Source organism: Phascolarctos cinereus, unplaced genomic scaffold (assembly GCF_003287225.1).
Source record: "Phascolarctos cinereus isolate Bilbo 61053 unplaced genomic scaffold, phaCin_HiC Scaffold_5;HRSCAF=322, whole genome shotgun sequence".
Taxonomy (NCBI): Eukaryota; Metazoa; Chordata; class Mammalia; order Diprotodontia; family Phascolarctidae; genus Phascolarctos; species Phascolarctos cinereus.
The window spans coordinates 446030106-446045659 of record NW_027555958.1 but is presented as its reverse complement, the minus strand read 5'-3'; the positions used below and the strand labels follow the sequence as shown (position 1 = coordinate 446045659).

At 57.0% G+C, this 15554-nt stretch overlaps 1 protein-coding gene across 2 annotated transcripts in view; it reads left to right on the top strand.

The window, feature by feature from the left end:
* Positions 1–1963: 1963 nt before the first annotated feature.
* SLC6A9 (solute carrier family 6 member 9) overlaps positions 1964–15554 on the top strand; it is a 52906-nt gene continuing 39315 nt past the window's right edge. Inside the window, exons 1-2 of one of the 2 annotated variants that reach the window (XM_020975441.2) lie at positions 1964–2234; positions 5546–5679. In XM_020975441.2, coding sequence (XP_020831100.1) covers positions 5650–5679 — 30 coding nt within the window. In that variant the 5' untranslated portion in view covers positions 1964–2234; positions 5546–5649. Of the gene's footprint in view, positions 2235–5545; positions 5680–10436; positions 10533–15554 lie in introns of those variants that run through there. The other variant, XM_020975440.2, reaches the window with a different exon arrangement.

Below are 15554 nucleotides of genomic sequence, written 5' to 3'. Positions count from 1 at the left end.
GCTCACACTCTCCCCAGGATACCTTTGTCTTCCATACTAATGTGCTCCCCCATGCTCACATGCTGCTAGCACTCTGGGCTGTGTTAAATCCTCACACACAACTAGCCGCCCTCCCTTAGAACTAATTCCCCATCCACCCACTCCCAGACTCAGAAGCCCCCAGTGGCTCCCCCAATATCAGGGGCAAATCCTCTCCCCTCCTACTGGGCTGCTATTTGTCTGGGGTCCTCACACTCTGTTCTCACCCCAACCCCCAGGCTGATGGCAGATTTCTATGAGTCTTATAAAGGCTGTTTCCTTGTGGTGTTTCCCTGGGGAAGAGGCTAGAGTCTAGCTTATCCCCTTAATAAAAGGATTTATTCTGTGAAGTTTGGCTGTACTTGAGGACCTAGAGGGCCACATGTGGCCTCAAGGCTGCAGGTTCCCCACCCCTGAGCTAGACTCTACTATTGCTGGGCAAGAAGCATGGATACATCTCTTCCCTGTCCTGTGCCTCAGTTTCCTCTCTTAAAAGTGTGAGGAGAGGTGAAATTCTACTTCACCCTAAGCTGACACCCTGGGGGAAAGGAGGGGATGCTCTCTCCACCCTTGGTTTCTTGTCGGCAACTAGGGGGGAGAGGAAGGAAAATAACTATGGGGTCACCACCCCATCTAGGGCCATGGCCAACCCTTGGTGGGAGGCAGGGGCCCATGGACCCTTTCAGGAAGGTGAGGCTCCTGCTTCCCCACAGGCCCAGGGGGAGCTAAAGGAAGGGAGGAACTGCCCAGCCCACTTGTGAGGAGGAGAAGAGAAGGAGCTGTGTCTGAGCAAGAGGGAAGGAGAGGAGGGGCATGGCCCAGGCCCCAGAGCTCTGCCTTGGCACACACCGCTGCATGCTTTCAAAAGCCAAGCCCTAATCTACCTAGATACACCCACGTACACACACGCACACACCCCTCAACTTATTTCATGGTCTCTGCCTCTATACTCCAAGACCTTTCACTTTCCAGTTATAAGATGAGTAAACTCAGACCCAGAATGAGGAAGGGACTTCTAAGTCAACCAGCAAATGAGTGGTCAAGTTGGGAGGAAAAGGTAGGGCTCTGGACTCTCTGTTCAATCTCTCCTTTCCCCCACAGCCTTGAGTCAATTCAGCAAACTCTACATTAACTGATATTTCTGTAACCTAAAGGTTTGGAAGCACCTTCCTCTCTGCCCTGGGAGAGGAGACAGGTCCAGGTCTAAAGGCCTGAGTTCTCAAAGAGAACTCAGAAAGAAGAATAATGACTAGCCCAGGGTCACAAAGGCCAGGATCCTGGCTCAGTCGGGCCCTGAAGCAGGATGAAGGAGTTCTGCAGTGTGGAGGATTTAACACCATACACCCTTCACTCCTGGTCAAGCCAGCTGAAGCTGCCACAGGGCACTTTGGGGGAGGAGAAATGCAGTTGGTCTTCAGAGAAAAGTCACCTCTGACCTCCCCAACTCAAACGCAGGTCCCTTCTTCACACACAGTAGTCCCCTTCCCTTCAGCTCCCAGGCAGACTACAGCCCAGGCCAGTGCGGAAACAGTGGGCTACCTTGCCCCTCAGGCCTGACCAAAGAGGCCCCCACGACTGCCAGTTGCTTTTCGTCGGAGGGGATGGAGAAAACAGAGGGGCTCAGCAGGGCTGCCCCCCTTCCCGCCTGCAGGGTCCAAGGGGAGCCAGCTGCTGGCTTCTCCACACTCTGGGAGTGGGGGGCAGGCAGCGCCCCAGCTCTGACTGCAGGGTCGGAAGGGGTAAGCCCCGGCCTCCGGGGCCAACTCCCAGAGGCATTGGGGGAAGAATCAGTCTTCTGGACGCTCAAGCCCCGGAGGGCGGCAGTGGAGGCTGGTAACCTTATTCCTCGGAAGGAGGAGCCTGGGGGAGACAGAAGGACCGGCGGCGGGGGCGGGAGAGGGGAGAAAGGGGACGGGTTAGGGGGGCGGGCCGGGGAGCTGCGAGGGGGAGGGGCTTGGCTGGGGCTCCGAAGCCGTCTCGGTTCTCCAAACTTGCACCAAACTCTGGGCCCCCGCCTCCCTCCCCACGCCCCCAACACACAAAACACAACACGCTCGGGAGAAGCCTTGGAGCAGAGCAGTCGGGGAGACGGACACCACAGCAGCCTCCGCCTGGGCCAGGCTGATGCAACTCTCCCTTTAAGAAATCCACCTGGACAGTCCGCGGCCCGTGGGTCTAAGGGCTCGAGCGAGGAAGGACAGGGACCAAGGACCATGGTAAAGGGAAATGAAGGGATCGAGGGAAACTGGTGTGTGTGTGTGTGTGTGTGTGTGTTGGCTGTCCCGGTGTCTGGGGCTCTGCCTGCTCGTCCCCGAGGCGGGCATCTGTGCCTGTCTCTCTGGCTTGTGTCTTCCTCCGTGGTGTGTGTGTGTGTGTGTGTGTGTGTGTGTGTGTGTGTGTGTGTGTGTGTGTGTGTGTGTGTGTGTTTGTTTGTGTGTCTGCACCGGCCTTATGTGCTGCTCCTGCCTCGGTATCCTGAGCGTTTGTGGTTCCGTGTGTGCCGGGTTCTCTCGGTGTCGTGTGAGTGAGAGCACCCGTGCTCCCTGCCAATGCCGCCCTCCCACCCGGCTGCGCGTGTGCGAGTGTGTGCATACCCGCCTGCAACCAACGTGTCTGTGGATGATGTCGGATGCCCAGGATGTGGGTCTCCGTGGGTACCTGTGCGCCTCAGAGCCCGTTGTAGCTGTGTGTGCGAGTGTATGCGAATGTACGCGAGCGTGTGCGCGCGTGCGTGAATGTGCGTGAGTGTGTGTGTGTGGCCCCACTTAGTGTCTGTCACCAAGGTAGCCGGGGGAGGAAGCAGCCTGCCGTTGCCGTTTTCCGCGCGGGCGCTGGCTACGGCTTGCTCTCGGGCATCACTGGAGTCGGAAGGGGCGAGCAGGCGGCTGGCAGCGGGTGGGGGACTCTCACCCCCTCCGAGAATGTGTGTGTGTGTGTGTGTGTGTGTGTGTGTGTGTGGTGTGCGTGCGTGCGCGAGTTTCTGTCGGCATTCTTTCGCCTAGCCACCGGCAGGGCGCCCCGCATCGCCCTCTCCCAGCCCAGCCAGGTTTCCCTCCCCGGGTCCCTAGCAGCCTGGATCTCTCCATCAACCTCTCTCTTCCCTGGAAGGGGGGGGGGGCGCTGTGGGCCCTCCTCGGCCCTAGCCGCAGCCACTAGCTCCATGCCCTCCAAAAGACACGGGAGGAGGGACATTTGGAGGGCCGAATCGCAGTCAGAGTCAGGGCCAGGGCCACGGCTAGTGTCGGGTCTGGGGTCAGGGTCGGGGTCAGGGCCAGGGTCAGGGCCAGGGTCAGAGGCGGCGCCTCCCGGAGCAGCCACAGGTGAGGGCGGGGAGCCTCCCGAGCCCCGCCCCTCCCTCCTATCTCCCCGCCCCTCCCTCCCTCCTGTTTCCCCCTCCGGCTGGGGCGGGGAGGAGCAGATTGAGGGGGGCGGAGCAGAAGCGGCCCGGTACTTTTCCACGGCATGTGCCGGAGGCGGGGCCGGCCGCCGCTCCCACTCCAGCTGAGGAAGCCCACACGTGGCGGCTGATGTAACCCTGGCTCCCCTACGCCGCATTTAAAGGGGCAGCGCCCCGCCCCCTCCGGAACGGAGGTGCAGGGAGCCTTTTCCAGAGGCGCTCTGAGGCCCCCAATTCCGATACCCCTGCCCCTCGTCTTTCCCCCGGCCAGACTAAACTGCCCGAGGAGGCCGCGCCCCTCTGCTTGACGATCCTTAAAGGGGCCGCATCCCCCTCCCCTGACCTCCTGGGCCGGGGAGCTTGCTCATCTCCACCCCCACGCCCCACCCCACCCTGCTCCCAAAGCCCAGCCCAGGCTGGCCCCCCAGAGAAGGCCTAAAGCCGATGAGAAGCTGGGGGATGAGAGGGGGGCGGGGGGGTGGGGAGCGAAGGCGCGGGACCAGGGAGGACAGACAAAGGGGGCCTGCGGGGTCTGCACGGCTGCGGCAGCGACAGCGGAGGCGGCCAGGCTGGGGCGGCGATGGTGAGCAGGCCGGCGGGCGCCGGCACGCCCACTCTGGCCGCCTTCCCCCCTCCAGAGAGCAGTCACCAGCAGACCTCCAGGTAGGGAAACTGAGGGAGGCCTGGGTCCCTGAGCTTCAGCGACCTAGAGACCTTGAGGAAGCAGGGTGTGTTTGGGGGTCGGGCTGGGGAAGACCCTGGCCTCTTATGCCAGCTCGGGAAAGGCCAGCTCTGAGCAGGCAGAAACCTGGCACAGAAGAGGTAAAAGGTCGGTGAGGCTTAGCCTTAGAGGACCAGAGGCAGGAGGAACACCTGGGCAAGGGCCCCTTCTCCATCCTTCTCATACCAAGTGCCTGGGGTTGAGGTTCCAGTGGCAGAACCAGATCGACCGGCAAAGGAAGAAGGACAACGTGGATTTGCATAGGAAAATCAGCTTCTCCCCCTTCCCATGTATCCTAGAGGGTGAGAAAGAAAGCTTCCCATGGCCCAGGGAAGGGTGGCATGGAGTCGTGAGGGGCCCTGGGCCAAGCCTCCTGGGAATCCAGGAAGGACAAAAAAATGGTCAAAGGTCCAAGACCATCTAGCTCAAGGAAACTGGAGCAGGGCCTCTTGAATCTAGGACAGGCCCAGCCTACATAGCCGCTTGTCTCTACCTAGTTCCTTATAGCCCCAATCTAGCAACTTAGCTCGGGGTGACCACACTAGGGTGGCAATGTAGGTAGGGCTCTAGACTGGCAGTCAGGAAAGCCCAAGCAGACTCTAACTTACCAGCTGTGTAATTCCAGACAAGTTCATTAACCTCTCTAGGCCTTCCTTGGGCCTTCCTCCATCATTCTTCAGCCTCACCTTTCCCATATGAGGGTCTGGGACACTGAAGGGGAAGATCAGTGCTGGAATCACCCCTCAGCCACAGTTCTCATCCTCTTTGGCAGGTGTGACATGGAAGGCCCTGGAAGTGCCAGGCAGAGCAGACCCAGATCTGGCAAGAGCCCACAGCATAGGCAACCCTGGGCAGAGTGAGAGTGGAGGGTGGGGAGGGGCTGCTGGTCTGAGCCACATCCCCCCAAGGGGAAGAATTAACTGTGATCCAGGCTGCTAATAAAAGATTTGGCCATAAGCCCAGGTCTGGTTTTTGTGGGTTGTTGGGGTGTGTGTGTGTGTGCTGCGTGCTTAAAAAATCTTTCATAGAATTGGGCAGTTGGAGAGTCAAAAATATACCTTTATCCATTGAGAAGAAAGGGCCCATGGGTCTGATAGATGAGCTCTGAGGTCCCTTCTACCTCTTTATGTCCTTGTTTCTGGAGGCAGAAAAGAGATGCCCTATGATGGGTAGCATGAAGGGCAAGGTGTGCTTCCAGGCTGGGGAAGATGGAAATCACTGGCCTGAGTGGGTATGATGTCAGTCTTCCAGGACTGTCCAATCCATCTGTTCCACCCCAAAGCCTGGGCTGGAGATCAGCCTGACTGAAGAACATCTTTCCAATCCCCGTGCCCCAAGACTATCGTGCTCCCTTCTTTGATGCAGCCCATGCACTCACTGACCTCTGCCCTCTTGTGCTTTGCCTTCAGCTTTTGATGCCAGGGGCCTGAACAGAGCTGGAACCCAAGACCGTGAGTGCTGCCCGGGCCTTCAGAGCCCCACACCCACGGCAGCCTGATTCCCTGGGGTCACCATGGCAGTCAAGAATGTCAAAGGGTTGCAGGTGAGTACTACTGGATCCGGTCAAGGAGCAAGATGGCAGCCGTGCCCACTCCTGGGTCTTCCCCTCAATTCTTGGACTGTTTGATCTGGGACTGCACAGCCAACAGCAAAGACTAGTAGAGAAGTCAAGCCCTTACTGAGCGGGTCCGAAAGTGGGCTGTTCAAGGCACAGGCAGGCAGGGAGGGGCCCCACTCTAAGGATCCAGGTATCTTGGGTGCCTGGCTCTTGGTTTCATCTCCGTTCTCCAAACTCCCAGTCTCCTCTGTCAGAAAATTAACATAGGGCAGTAGGAGAGGTCATTTTGTCTCCCTCCTTTGGGCCTGTCATAGGGCAAGTTGCCTCATCTCTCACTGCCCCGAGCCCTGGTGTGGACCTGGGATTGGATTTGGGACAGGAAGAAAGTGGGTTGCAGGAGGAGCAGGTGTGAAGGGATACCCAGTGAGGGGTGTAGCAGAAGCAGGCGGACGAGACCAGTCTAGTAGCCACCACTGCCTAGACCCCCATCTCACAGACTCTGGAGCTGTTTTTCTCTGGACCATTCTGGGCTTCAAACCCAGGTAGGGTATGGAGGCCTCTGCGAATGCTATCCCTCCCCTTCTCCTCTAGTTTGTTTCTTTTGTTTTTCCCCATCCAATTAAAGATTGACCTTAGTTGAGGGGATACAGCTTAATTAAGGTCAGACCTGAGACTGCTCCAAAAACCAAGAGGGGCTGCTTGGTGACAGGCAGGCCCGTCCTGACCTTAGTTTATGCGAGCTGCTCCAGAGTGAGTCTGAGATCTAAGGGTACCAGGAGGCTCAGGGCTGCCTGATGTGACGGTTCATAAAATCTCCATGGTCTGGGAGTTGGTCTGAATCTGTGGAGGGGAGGGAGACCCAGTGAGGCTCCTGGAAAGCAAGCCAGGGGCCTCTGCTTAGGCTGGGGAGCCCCAGTGGGAAGAGGCTGCAGCGGTCAGGTGTGGGAAAGGGTAACTTTGGGCACCTGTGTAGGAAGAACATGAACCTGGTGTGAACATCCCTGAGCCAGGGACCCCTGTAGCAGGCCCAGTCAGTGGGATCTCTAGTGCCTCCTGCCAGAACAGCCTTGTTGGTCTGCGCCTGCTCACAGTCCCATTCCCAGAGCTCCCCTCTCTGCCCAAGTTAGCAGTATACGGCCTGGCTTCTGCCCTCTGCCCTCTCCACAGCTGGACTCCCTGCTTCCAGCCTGTATCCCAGGGTTGGGAGGTCCCGCTGGGTGCCTCTGACATTCTAATCTTGTCTTGGCCTCCGTCCCTCTGAGGATCCTGGGCAAACCTCTGTTCTCAGGCTTCCCATTTTGGACCTGTGGAGCTATCCTTCCTCTAGGGTTTGTGCAGTCTCAGTGTAGAACTTGGCAGCCAGCCTCCAAGCCCAGGCCAGCAGGCCCCTTCTGCCCCAGGTCTCTGGCTTGCTCTGCCCTGGCCTTCTGTGGCAATGAAAGCTCACCCCACGTGGTCTCCCAGTTTTTCCCCTGCTGCACACCTCCGCATAAACCTAGTGGTTCTGGGGCTCCCTCAGAATCAGGATCAGGGGTGAAGATATCTCCCGGACAGTCTCCAAGTGAGGCTTTAGTCTCTACTGAGCAGCTGGAGCCCAGCCAGATGATTGGGGGAGAGGGAGATCCCATGCAGGCTGCCTGGCCAACAGCTGAATGTCCTCTTGGTGTGGGAAGAGGGGTGCAACGGTAGGTCCCTTAGCCATGGGCAGGAGCAGCCAGATCTGCTCTGCTCCTTCCAGTGTATTCTCTGGAAGGAGGACCATGGATGCTAATTGTGCTTCTGACTCTGATCTGGCACCCAACATTCTGAGCCTTGGTTTCCCTCCTTATGCACAGAGAAGTCATTCTTCTGTCGTGATGGGCACAAAGATGCCAACAAGGAGGGATAGGATGTTAGGTGCCCCCAGCTACCCAGGCTTGGATGCCTTTAGGGTCACCATAGGTCCAGCGAGTTCCCGGTAGGGGCTACATATCTTTGGGCCTCTCCCGTGGAGGCAGGGGAATGGTGAGAGTGGGCAGCTCTGAAGCATGTGTCTGTGCCTGAATCCCACGTGCCCCCCTCCCCATACCTCCCAGCCCAGATGGGCTCTGCCAGGCTGGCTTGGCTGCCTCACTCACGCCTCAGTGGCTCCCAGGACATGGGCTCCCGAGAGGCCAGCTGGCCATGGAGCCCCTGGGCAAGGGGAGCAGCTGGACGACTTTGGGGCAGATGCAGAGGGTGAGAGTGAATCAGAATGGAGGGGGGCCTAGTGACAACACAATAAAGCCCTTTCCCAGGGAGCCCTTGGGTGGGGGGCTATGCCATCGGAAGCTGGAGGGACAGCTGCAGGGCCAGAGAGAAGCTTGAAGGATAAACTGGACTGTCCAGACAGAAAAGGCTGGCCTGGTAGCTCAGGGGCCATCCTCCCCTCCCCCTGTGTGCACTCCACAATTGGGAAAGGTGAGGTGTGCTCTGAGGGGACAAGCCAGGTGCTATGAGCTATTGATAATCCCTCCGCAGTGGTTTCTGGGAGTTAGGGGCCCATGGCAGAGGAGGAAACAGGCTGCTTCCAACCTGGTGTTCTGGACTCCAAAGCATCTCCCCCCGCAGCATCTTCTCAAGCCCACCCCTGGCTACCTCCAAACCTACCTATCCCCCCCAAACCAGGAGACTAGAGGGGTGGGGGCCAAGCAGGGGCCTTCCTTCTCCAGGAGGATGCCCTTTCCTTCCTCTGGAGGTAGGCCAGTAAGGGGGTTTCATAGCAGTTCTGCTCCAGCTTAGGGCACCTGGATGCAGCTCAGCCTGGGCCCAGAAGGACCATAGCCCAGACAGCCAGGCCTCCTCCCTGGTCCCAGACACCTGTTTGCTGGTTTTCTCCCTCCACCCTAGAGAGGAGGTTGTCTAGGGCCCTGGCTCTGGCCGCCCTCTCTAGGGACCCAGGGAAGTGTGACAGAGCCCAGGGCCCATGGGGAGGGGCAGGTGGGCCAAGCTGAGGGACTTAAATAGCCCCAGAAATGTGGCCACAGGCCGTTCCAGCTGGACCCCAGCCCAGCAGGCTGTGAGCCTGAGTGAGAGGTGGGGCTAGTGCCTCAGTGAATGAACTGCAGATATGAAGAAGCCCAATGTCCCTGAGGAAGCAGGCTCAGAGGGGAAAGGTCCATCCCATGGGCCTCCTGGCCCCTGAGACCCTTTTCCGTTCTTTCTGGTCATCTCCCGTCTCTGTGCCTCTTTGGCAGCCTGGTTCTTCTATGAGCACATGTCACCCCAGGCCAGCCCTATGATGCCCATTGGCCTTTGCACCTCAGTTCAGTGCATCCCTCCTGCATTGGGTCAGGCCTGACTCTCTAGGGCATCTGGGCTCCATACCCTTCTGGCACTGTGGCAGCTCTGATGGGTAGGGCCAGGGGTCAGAGTGGCCTGCATGGCACAGGAAGGGAACTGGGGAGACTGTTTAAGAAAGTGGGCCTGGGAGCAGCTGGATCCCACTAATGAGGCCTCATTAAGGCCAGTGCCCAGCTGGGCTGCTGCCTCCTCCTGTCCCTGGGCTAGGGCTGTGTGTTCTGGGCACCTCGCCCAGGCCAGGGCAGCCAGAGCCCAGCGCTTACCCTGGACCTTGTGGGTGACTGGCCCTTCCTGAAGTCAGTAACCACGCCAGGGGTCGGAAGCAGGAACAAGTCTAACCCAGGAATGGGCTGGGGAGTCAATGAGCACTCTTCCCCCTCCCTCTCCCGGCTCCACATCAGTGCCTGGGCCCTCTGGCCTCAGGGGAGGCACCTGGGGGTAGGAGAAGTGCTCCTGGACTCCGTCACATCCTTAAGACTTTGGGAGCCCCTAGAGTTTCAGTCTGATTTTTTTTTTGAGGGAAAGACTTTACGGACCTCGGAAGGATGGGTTTCTTCCCTCCTATCCTGATTGATAATGTATGCCAATCTTTGCTCCCCCAGACCTGTGCCTGTGCCTGGGAGCTGGCAAGTACCTAGGTGATGCCTCGGGACCAGAGAGGAGCTAGAATTTTTGTTTCTGGCTGACCTTCTTCCTGTCCAGAATTGAAAAGTGGCTATGTCTCACCACTGGGCAGGGAGCGAGGATTTCTGTCAGTTTCCACAGGTTGATGGTGGCATTCTGAGTCCTCTCTGAGAACAGGGAAACAGAGTGGAAAGAATACAGGACTTGGCATCAGGACCGTCAGCTCTTGGCTCTCTCCCTTCCTAGCTGTGTATTCTACAGCTTTGGGCCTTGAGGCTACTGTAGGTCTTGGAGACTCAGTTTCCATGTCTGTAAAATAGGAGGTTGTATTAGATGGCCTTCAAGGGCCCTCTCAGCCCTCAATCTAGGACCCTGGGTGGGATGGTGGCAATGGCGGTAGTGTGTTGGCACCAGCTCCTTATCCCTAGAGGCCGTGGTCCATCCTCCTGACCACATTTTGGGTCCCTCCTGTAGGACTGGAGGGGCCTCTCTGGCCTCATTCATTCCCAGGGCTTGCTGCCCCCTGTTGGGCTGGGGTCTTGGGAGGGTGGCGGAGCCTCTGCGGGTGTGAGTATGTGTGTGTTTTTTGTTCCAAGAACTTGCTGGGAAACAAGGGGAGTACATCAGAGGCTGCTCTGAATCATCCGGGCTGCATGGGGACTGGAGGGGGGAGGATTGGGGGGGGTGCTGGAGAAGGCAGAGCTCGGGAGGAGATGAGGTGAAAGTAATTCTGACGTTGGCCAAGCGCGGCAGAGGGAGTACCAGGGAGTTGGGAGGGCTGAGCTGGCAGAGGTGTGAATGAGTCTCGGACTGCGCCGCCCGAGCTCCCCACTGCTCATCCCAGGATGGCGGAGGCCCGTGGTGGTCAGGGGGCTCCCTTCTCCCCGGAACAGGTCAGCCAACATCCCCCTTCCCGGTCCCAGCTGTCCTGGGCATCCTATGGGGTTGGGAGGGGCTGAGAGGGTGAAGGGCTGAATGAGTTGTCTCTTGTGAGGGGGCAGGCATGGGGAAAGCTGTGCCGACGGAACTGACCCAGAAAGTCGCAACTCGGCAAAGAGTGAGAGAAGAGGTAGTTTGTGTGTGTGTGTGTGTGTGTGTGTGTGTGTGTGTGTGTGTGTGTGAGTGTATGTGTGTGGGGGGGTGAGTAGGGGAAGAGAGGGGGGGCTGGGAGGGCTCCCCCTGCCCAGGGACCTGCTGAGAATCTGCTCTGTGTATCAAAGGGGCATTGTCCTGGCTCCCGGGGAGACGGGCCGGAGGTGCCCAGGAATTGGACTAATCAATACAGCCTCATTGTCTGGGCCACGGCAGTTACTCCTGTGGGGAGGAGGGTGAGGGCACCAATGTGGTGCCCACAAATTCAGTGGCGATGGGGGGGATGGGTGGCAGGAGTCTCAGAGTGAAATTTGGGGAGATAGGAGATGACCTCCCATTAATGTAATTCCTCTAGAAGGGAAATGCTCTAGGAAAAGTCTTCTGGTACTTGTTTCTGGGGTCTAGGCAGGGGCCATTGTGCCAAGCATGATGTGGCTAGTGGGAGTGAGGGTATTCCATGAATTGTCCCCTCTCTTCTGTGTGTGTGAGGCAGGGGCCAGGAATAGGGGAGGCTGCTTCACTGTCAGGAAATGGTAAAGAATAGTGGATCCAGGAGATTTGGGTTGGGTCTTTAGAAAAGGATGCTTCAACAGTCCCTGAGTGGCTCCGGTACTGGCCCTGCTGGAACAAATACCCCTAAGCCATAGGAACTGCTCCCAGGTCTCCCTGAGCTAGTACCGCTGGGCTTCCCTGAAGAAAAAGGTGTCTGCACGTCTCAGATGCCTAGAGGGTCAGTCGTAGCATCTATCGGTCACCATCCTGGTGCCTTCCCCACCCAGAGCGGAATTAGGGATGGGATGATGGTACCTTCTCAGGCTGCTCCGGCTGGGTTCCCACAGTGTCCAGGGCCTGGCCTGTCATGGCACTGGCTGGCACTCCTGGAGGGGGAAGGGAGGGCAGCCTTTTGTTTGCTCTGTTGGGGCTTTGGTGCGTCTGTCCCTGTCAACAGAGCTCTGAGAGGAAATGGAAAAGGAGCCGTCTCGGGGTCCTATGTTGCCCATGGACCGGCACTGGCACAGGGTCCAAGATGCTGCCCCGGGTATCTATGGGCTAGAGGGACCAGCATCTAGACCTGCTATGGGCCAGGTGCTCACCACAGCCCCACGAATCCCATCCTTGCTCCTTAAGCTGAGCAGGCACCTGGACTGGGCTCCCGCTAACCTCCCTAGTGGTCTCATCGAGGACTTGAGTGAAGAGGGTCTGCTCTTCCCCTCCCTCTACCATGATGGCCCAGTTTGTGGATGGGGGAACATGGCAGGTGACGGATGACATATGTCCATCTGTGGCCTGACTTGGCTTCCCTGGAGGCAGGAATCACATCAGAAAAACAAATGGTAAGAGGCAGGATCCCTAGAAGTGGCTGGTGGGGAAGAGAAGCCAGATAGATCTGGCTGTAAGAGCCTTTGTCTCAGATCCTTCCTCCAGGACCCGAGAAAATCACCAGCATCCTGGATGGAGCTCCAAGGAAAGATGCGATGTGAGGTCCTGTCCTCTCACTTTTGTGAAGTTTCTCTTGGGTGTGACTCCATCTCATGAGCTAAACCGGGCTGGAGAGTCATCGACAAGAGCACGTCCGGCCCAGGCAGGGAAGCTCCAGGAACCCTTCCTTTCCATTCAAGAGAGGGAGGAGGGAACCACCCTCCGGGCCAAAGGGCACAGATTGATGGGGTCTGACAATTTGCCCAGTGCCTGCCTCTTAGCAGCCCTGAAACAGAGCAGGCAAGTCAGCCTCCCTTCCTAGATGAGGAAACTGAGGGCAGCTTGTCCCCCTGGAGCCAGGACTCACCCCATTAGGTCTCCCATAGTTGGACAAGTGCTTTCCTGTGATGAAAGAGAAACCTCACCCCAGACCAGGAACCTGGTAATGGAACCGAAAACAGATTCTGGGCTCAGAAAAACCCCAAAGGGGACAGAATCAGAATCTCGAAACTATTGGACATTCTCTCCCCCCCTCTGGTCTTGGAGTGTTCAGGAGCCAACTCAGATGGGCTCTGGGAGCTGATCGGTAAGAACCATTTGTGGAGGGTATCAGTAGCAGCATCATGATTTGAGGAAAATGCAGTTAATTTCAAAGACTTTTAAAATACCTGCTGTGTACATGAAAAGCAGTTAGGTGCTAGGGATACAGTGACAAACAAACAAACAAGATAGCTCCTACCCTTGAGGAGTTTATGCCTCCCCATGCTCCCCTCCCCCACCCACCCACCCCCAAATGGGAATATTCTAACCTTTTGCTTGGAGAGTTGGGGAGAACAGACTTTGCAAATTCTTATGAAACCATTTTGATGATTCTGCCCTGGAAATTGGGCGACCTCATTGCCAGGGAAAAGCTCAGCAAGAGTGATGAATGAAGAGGACTAGGAAATACTGTTGGCCTCAGTTTCCCCCTCTGTAATTTGGGCGGCCCTGCCTACTCCATGCCTGGTGCTGTTCTGAATCCCAGTGGTTGGGCTGTGGTGTCAGGCTTAGCCTCCCTAGAGAGTGCAGGGGAAGTAGGAGGGGGCAGGGGTGGTCTCAGGTAGAACAGTGGGAAAGAGCACTGTACTTGTCAAGATAGACCTGAATTCAAATTTTGCCTCTAACACTTACTGGGCATGTGACCTCAGGCAAGTCATGGAACTCCTTTCTGCCTCAGTTTCCTCATCTGTAAAATGGAGGTAACAATAGCATCCCCCTCCCTGCTTATTGTGAGGCTTAGATGAGATTAACGTATGCAGGGGATTTTGCAAACCTTAAAGCTCTACATAAAATGCTAGTTATTATTATCTTTATTATCCCTGAGCACAAGGAAAGCCCTAGGGTGGCTGTGCCAGGATAGCTAGTGAACCTGTCTGTGTTCATAAAACTGACCATGTCTCCTCGTTCTGTACTCTGCTTCCTCCATCTCCAGCCAGAGGGGGCTTGGGCTCTTGGGCTGATGATTCAGAGGCTCACCAGCCTTAACAGTGCTCTCGAGGGCTGAGGATTGTTTGCAAGAAGGGAAGATCAAAATTCTCTTGCCCACTGAAGGGTTCAGGTGAAAGACAGTTATGCCTCCTGTCACAGGTAGGAGCCCAATGGCAGCCTTGGGTGACTGGAAACTCCTATAGGGCAGGACTTTTATCTCAGTATCTCTAGGGCCCAGCACAGGGTTAAGGCTGACAGATTGATTGGCCTGGCACCAGGAGGCAGAGGCTCCCTTTGTCTCTAGAATCATAACACTTTCCTTGGTGGGGTTGGGTTGGGGCTGGTTATGTGGGAGTGCAGGAAATATTGGTGAATAAAGGGGCCACCCCATTTTTCTAACTGAGTTTGAGAAGCCTGGGGAGAGAGGGCTGAACCAAAGAACTTCCAGAGATAGGCAATAAATAGCCCACAGAGAGGCAGCTGTTAAAATGAAGGGGATGTCCTGGGGAGAAAAGAAGAGAGGAGGATGTGAAAACCTTTGAATGATCAGAAGAAATAAACTTGAGGAGGCCAGGCAGGGAAAAGAGGCACACCAAGGGGGCAGAGTGGATGACAAGACAGTGGGTGGTGGTCAGTCTTCATGGGTTGGGGCAGCATGCCCGCTGCCAAGCAGGGGCTCTCCCTGGCCACATCTGGGTCCATACCTCAGTAATGGCTCCAGCTTTGAATCCCACCCTCACAGAGGCCCCTCCAGTGTTTTCCCCGACCATATGGCAGGAGACAAACTGGGGCAGCAGGGAAAGGCTCAGGAAGAAATGTGTGTGGTCTGGGGAAAAGTGTTAGAAACTCCTCTGGGGGCCCCAGGGGAGCCCGTGTAGGGGCCTCACCAGTGAGAGAGAAGGAGGATAAATATCCAGAAAGCCACTGACCGAAGGAGAACTGTGGGGATGAGCATCATCCGCTGATCTGCTGGTCGGGGAGCTGAGGCTGCCTGCTGCAGGCGGAACATCGCTAAGTGTTCCCTTCATTGGCGTCTCGGTCACTGTGGAGCAGCCCAGTACTCTGGCCAGGACGGCACAGTGAGGTGGGCGTGGGCACTGTAACGGTGACCCACGGTTCGGGAGCACTTGAAGACTGGCAGATCGCTAGTTCTGTGGGAGGCTGGAAATTTTTCCAGGACCCAAAACTTCCTAGCAGTGAGAGCAGTATGAATAAGCCGCCCTGGGGTGGGGGGTGGGGGTGGGATCATGAGTTGCACACAGGGTGAAGTGTTCCAGCAGATGCTGGCTGGCCACTTGTCGGGGCTGTCAGAGATGGGAAGAACCCAATGGGGAGGGATGACCCCACTGCTCAGCTCCCTTTCTCCCTCCCCCTCTTGACTTCCAGGATCCTCTCATATCAGACGTTCCTCAGTCGTCTCCTGCCAGATCTGTGCGTCCCCAAATACCCATTTCCAGGACCCTCCTCGTGTCCTCACCCGCATGACTGGGCAGGTTAGCACACGGCTCGTTGGTGTGTGTGCTTCTCGTTAAACTGAACAGCGGGCTCATCGGTGCTCAGCCAGGCAGCTCTGATGTGATTACCCACTGCTGGCATACGACCCGTGGTCCAGTGCCACCCCATCCCCCCTTCATTGCCTTCTCTCCCGGCCAGCCTTGTAGTAGGACCCTGGAGCTAAGGAGCCCTTCCATTCTTCCTGGCTGCAAAGAGAAGGCACCTTGTAACTCCTCTCAGCATAGGGGAGCAGAGAGGAATCGATCATCTGGTAGCCCCTGACCTCAGGAGACTTCTGTTCTATGTGGGGGACAAAATAGATACAAGATAGCTTGGGGTGGGGAGAGGTAGGAGAGGAGCTCCAGAAAAGCTTCAAGCAGAAGGTGGTGCTGAGCTGAGTCTTGGAGCCAATTAGGGATTGTAAGGGGCAGGGGGAGAGCATT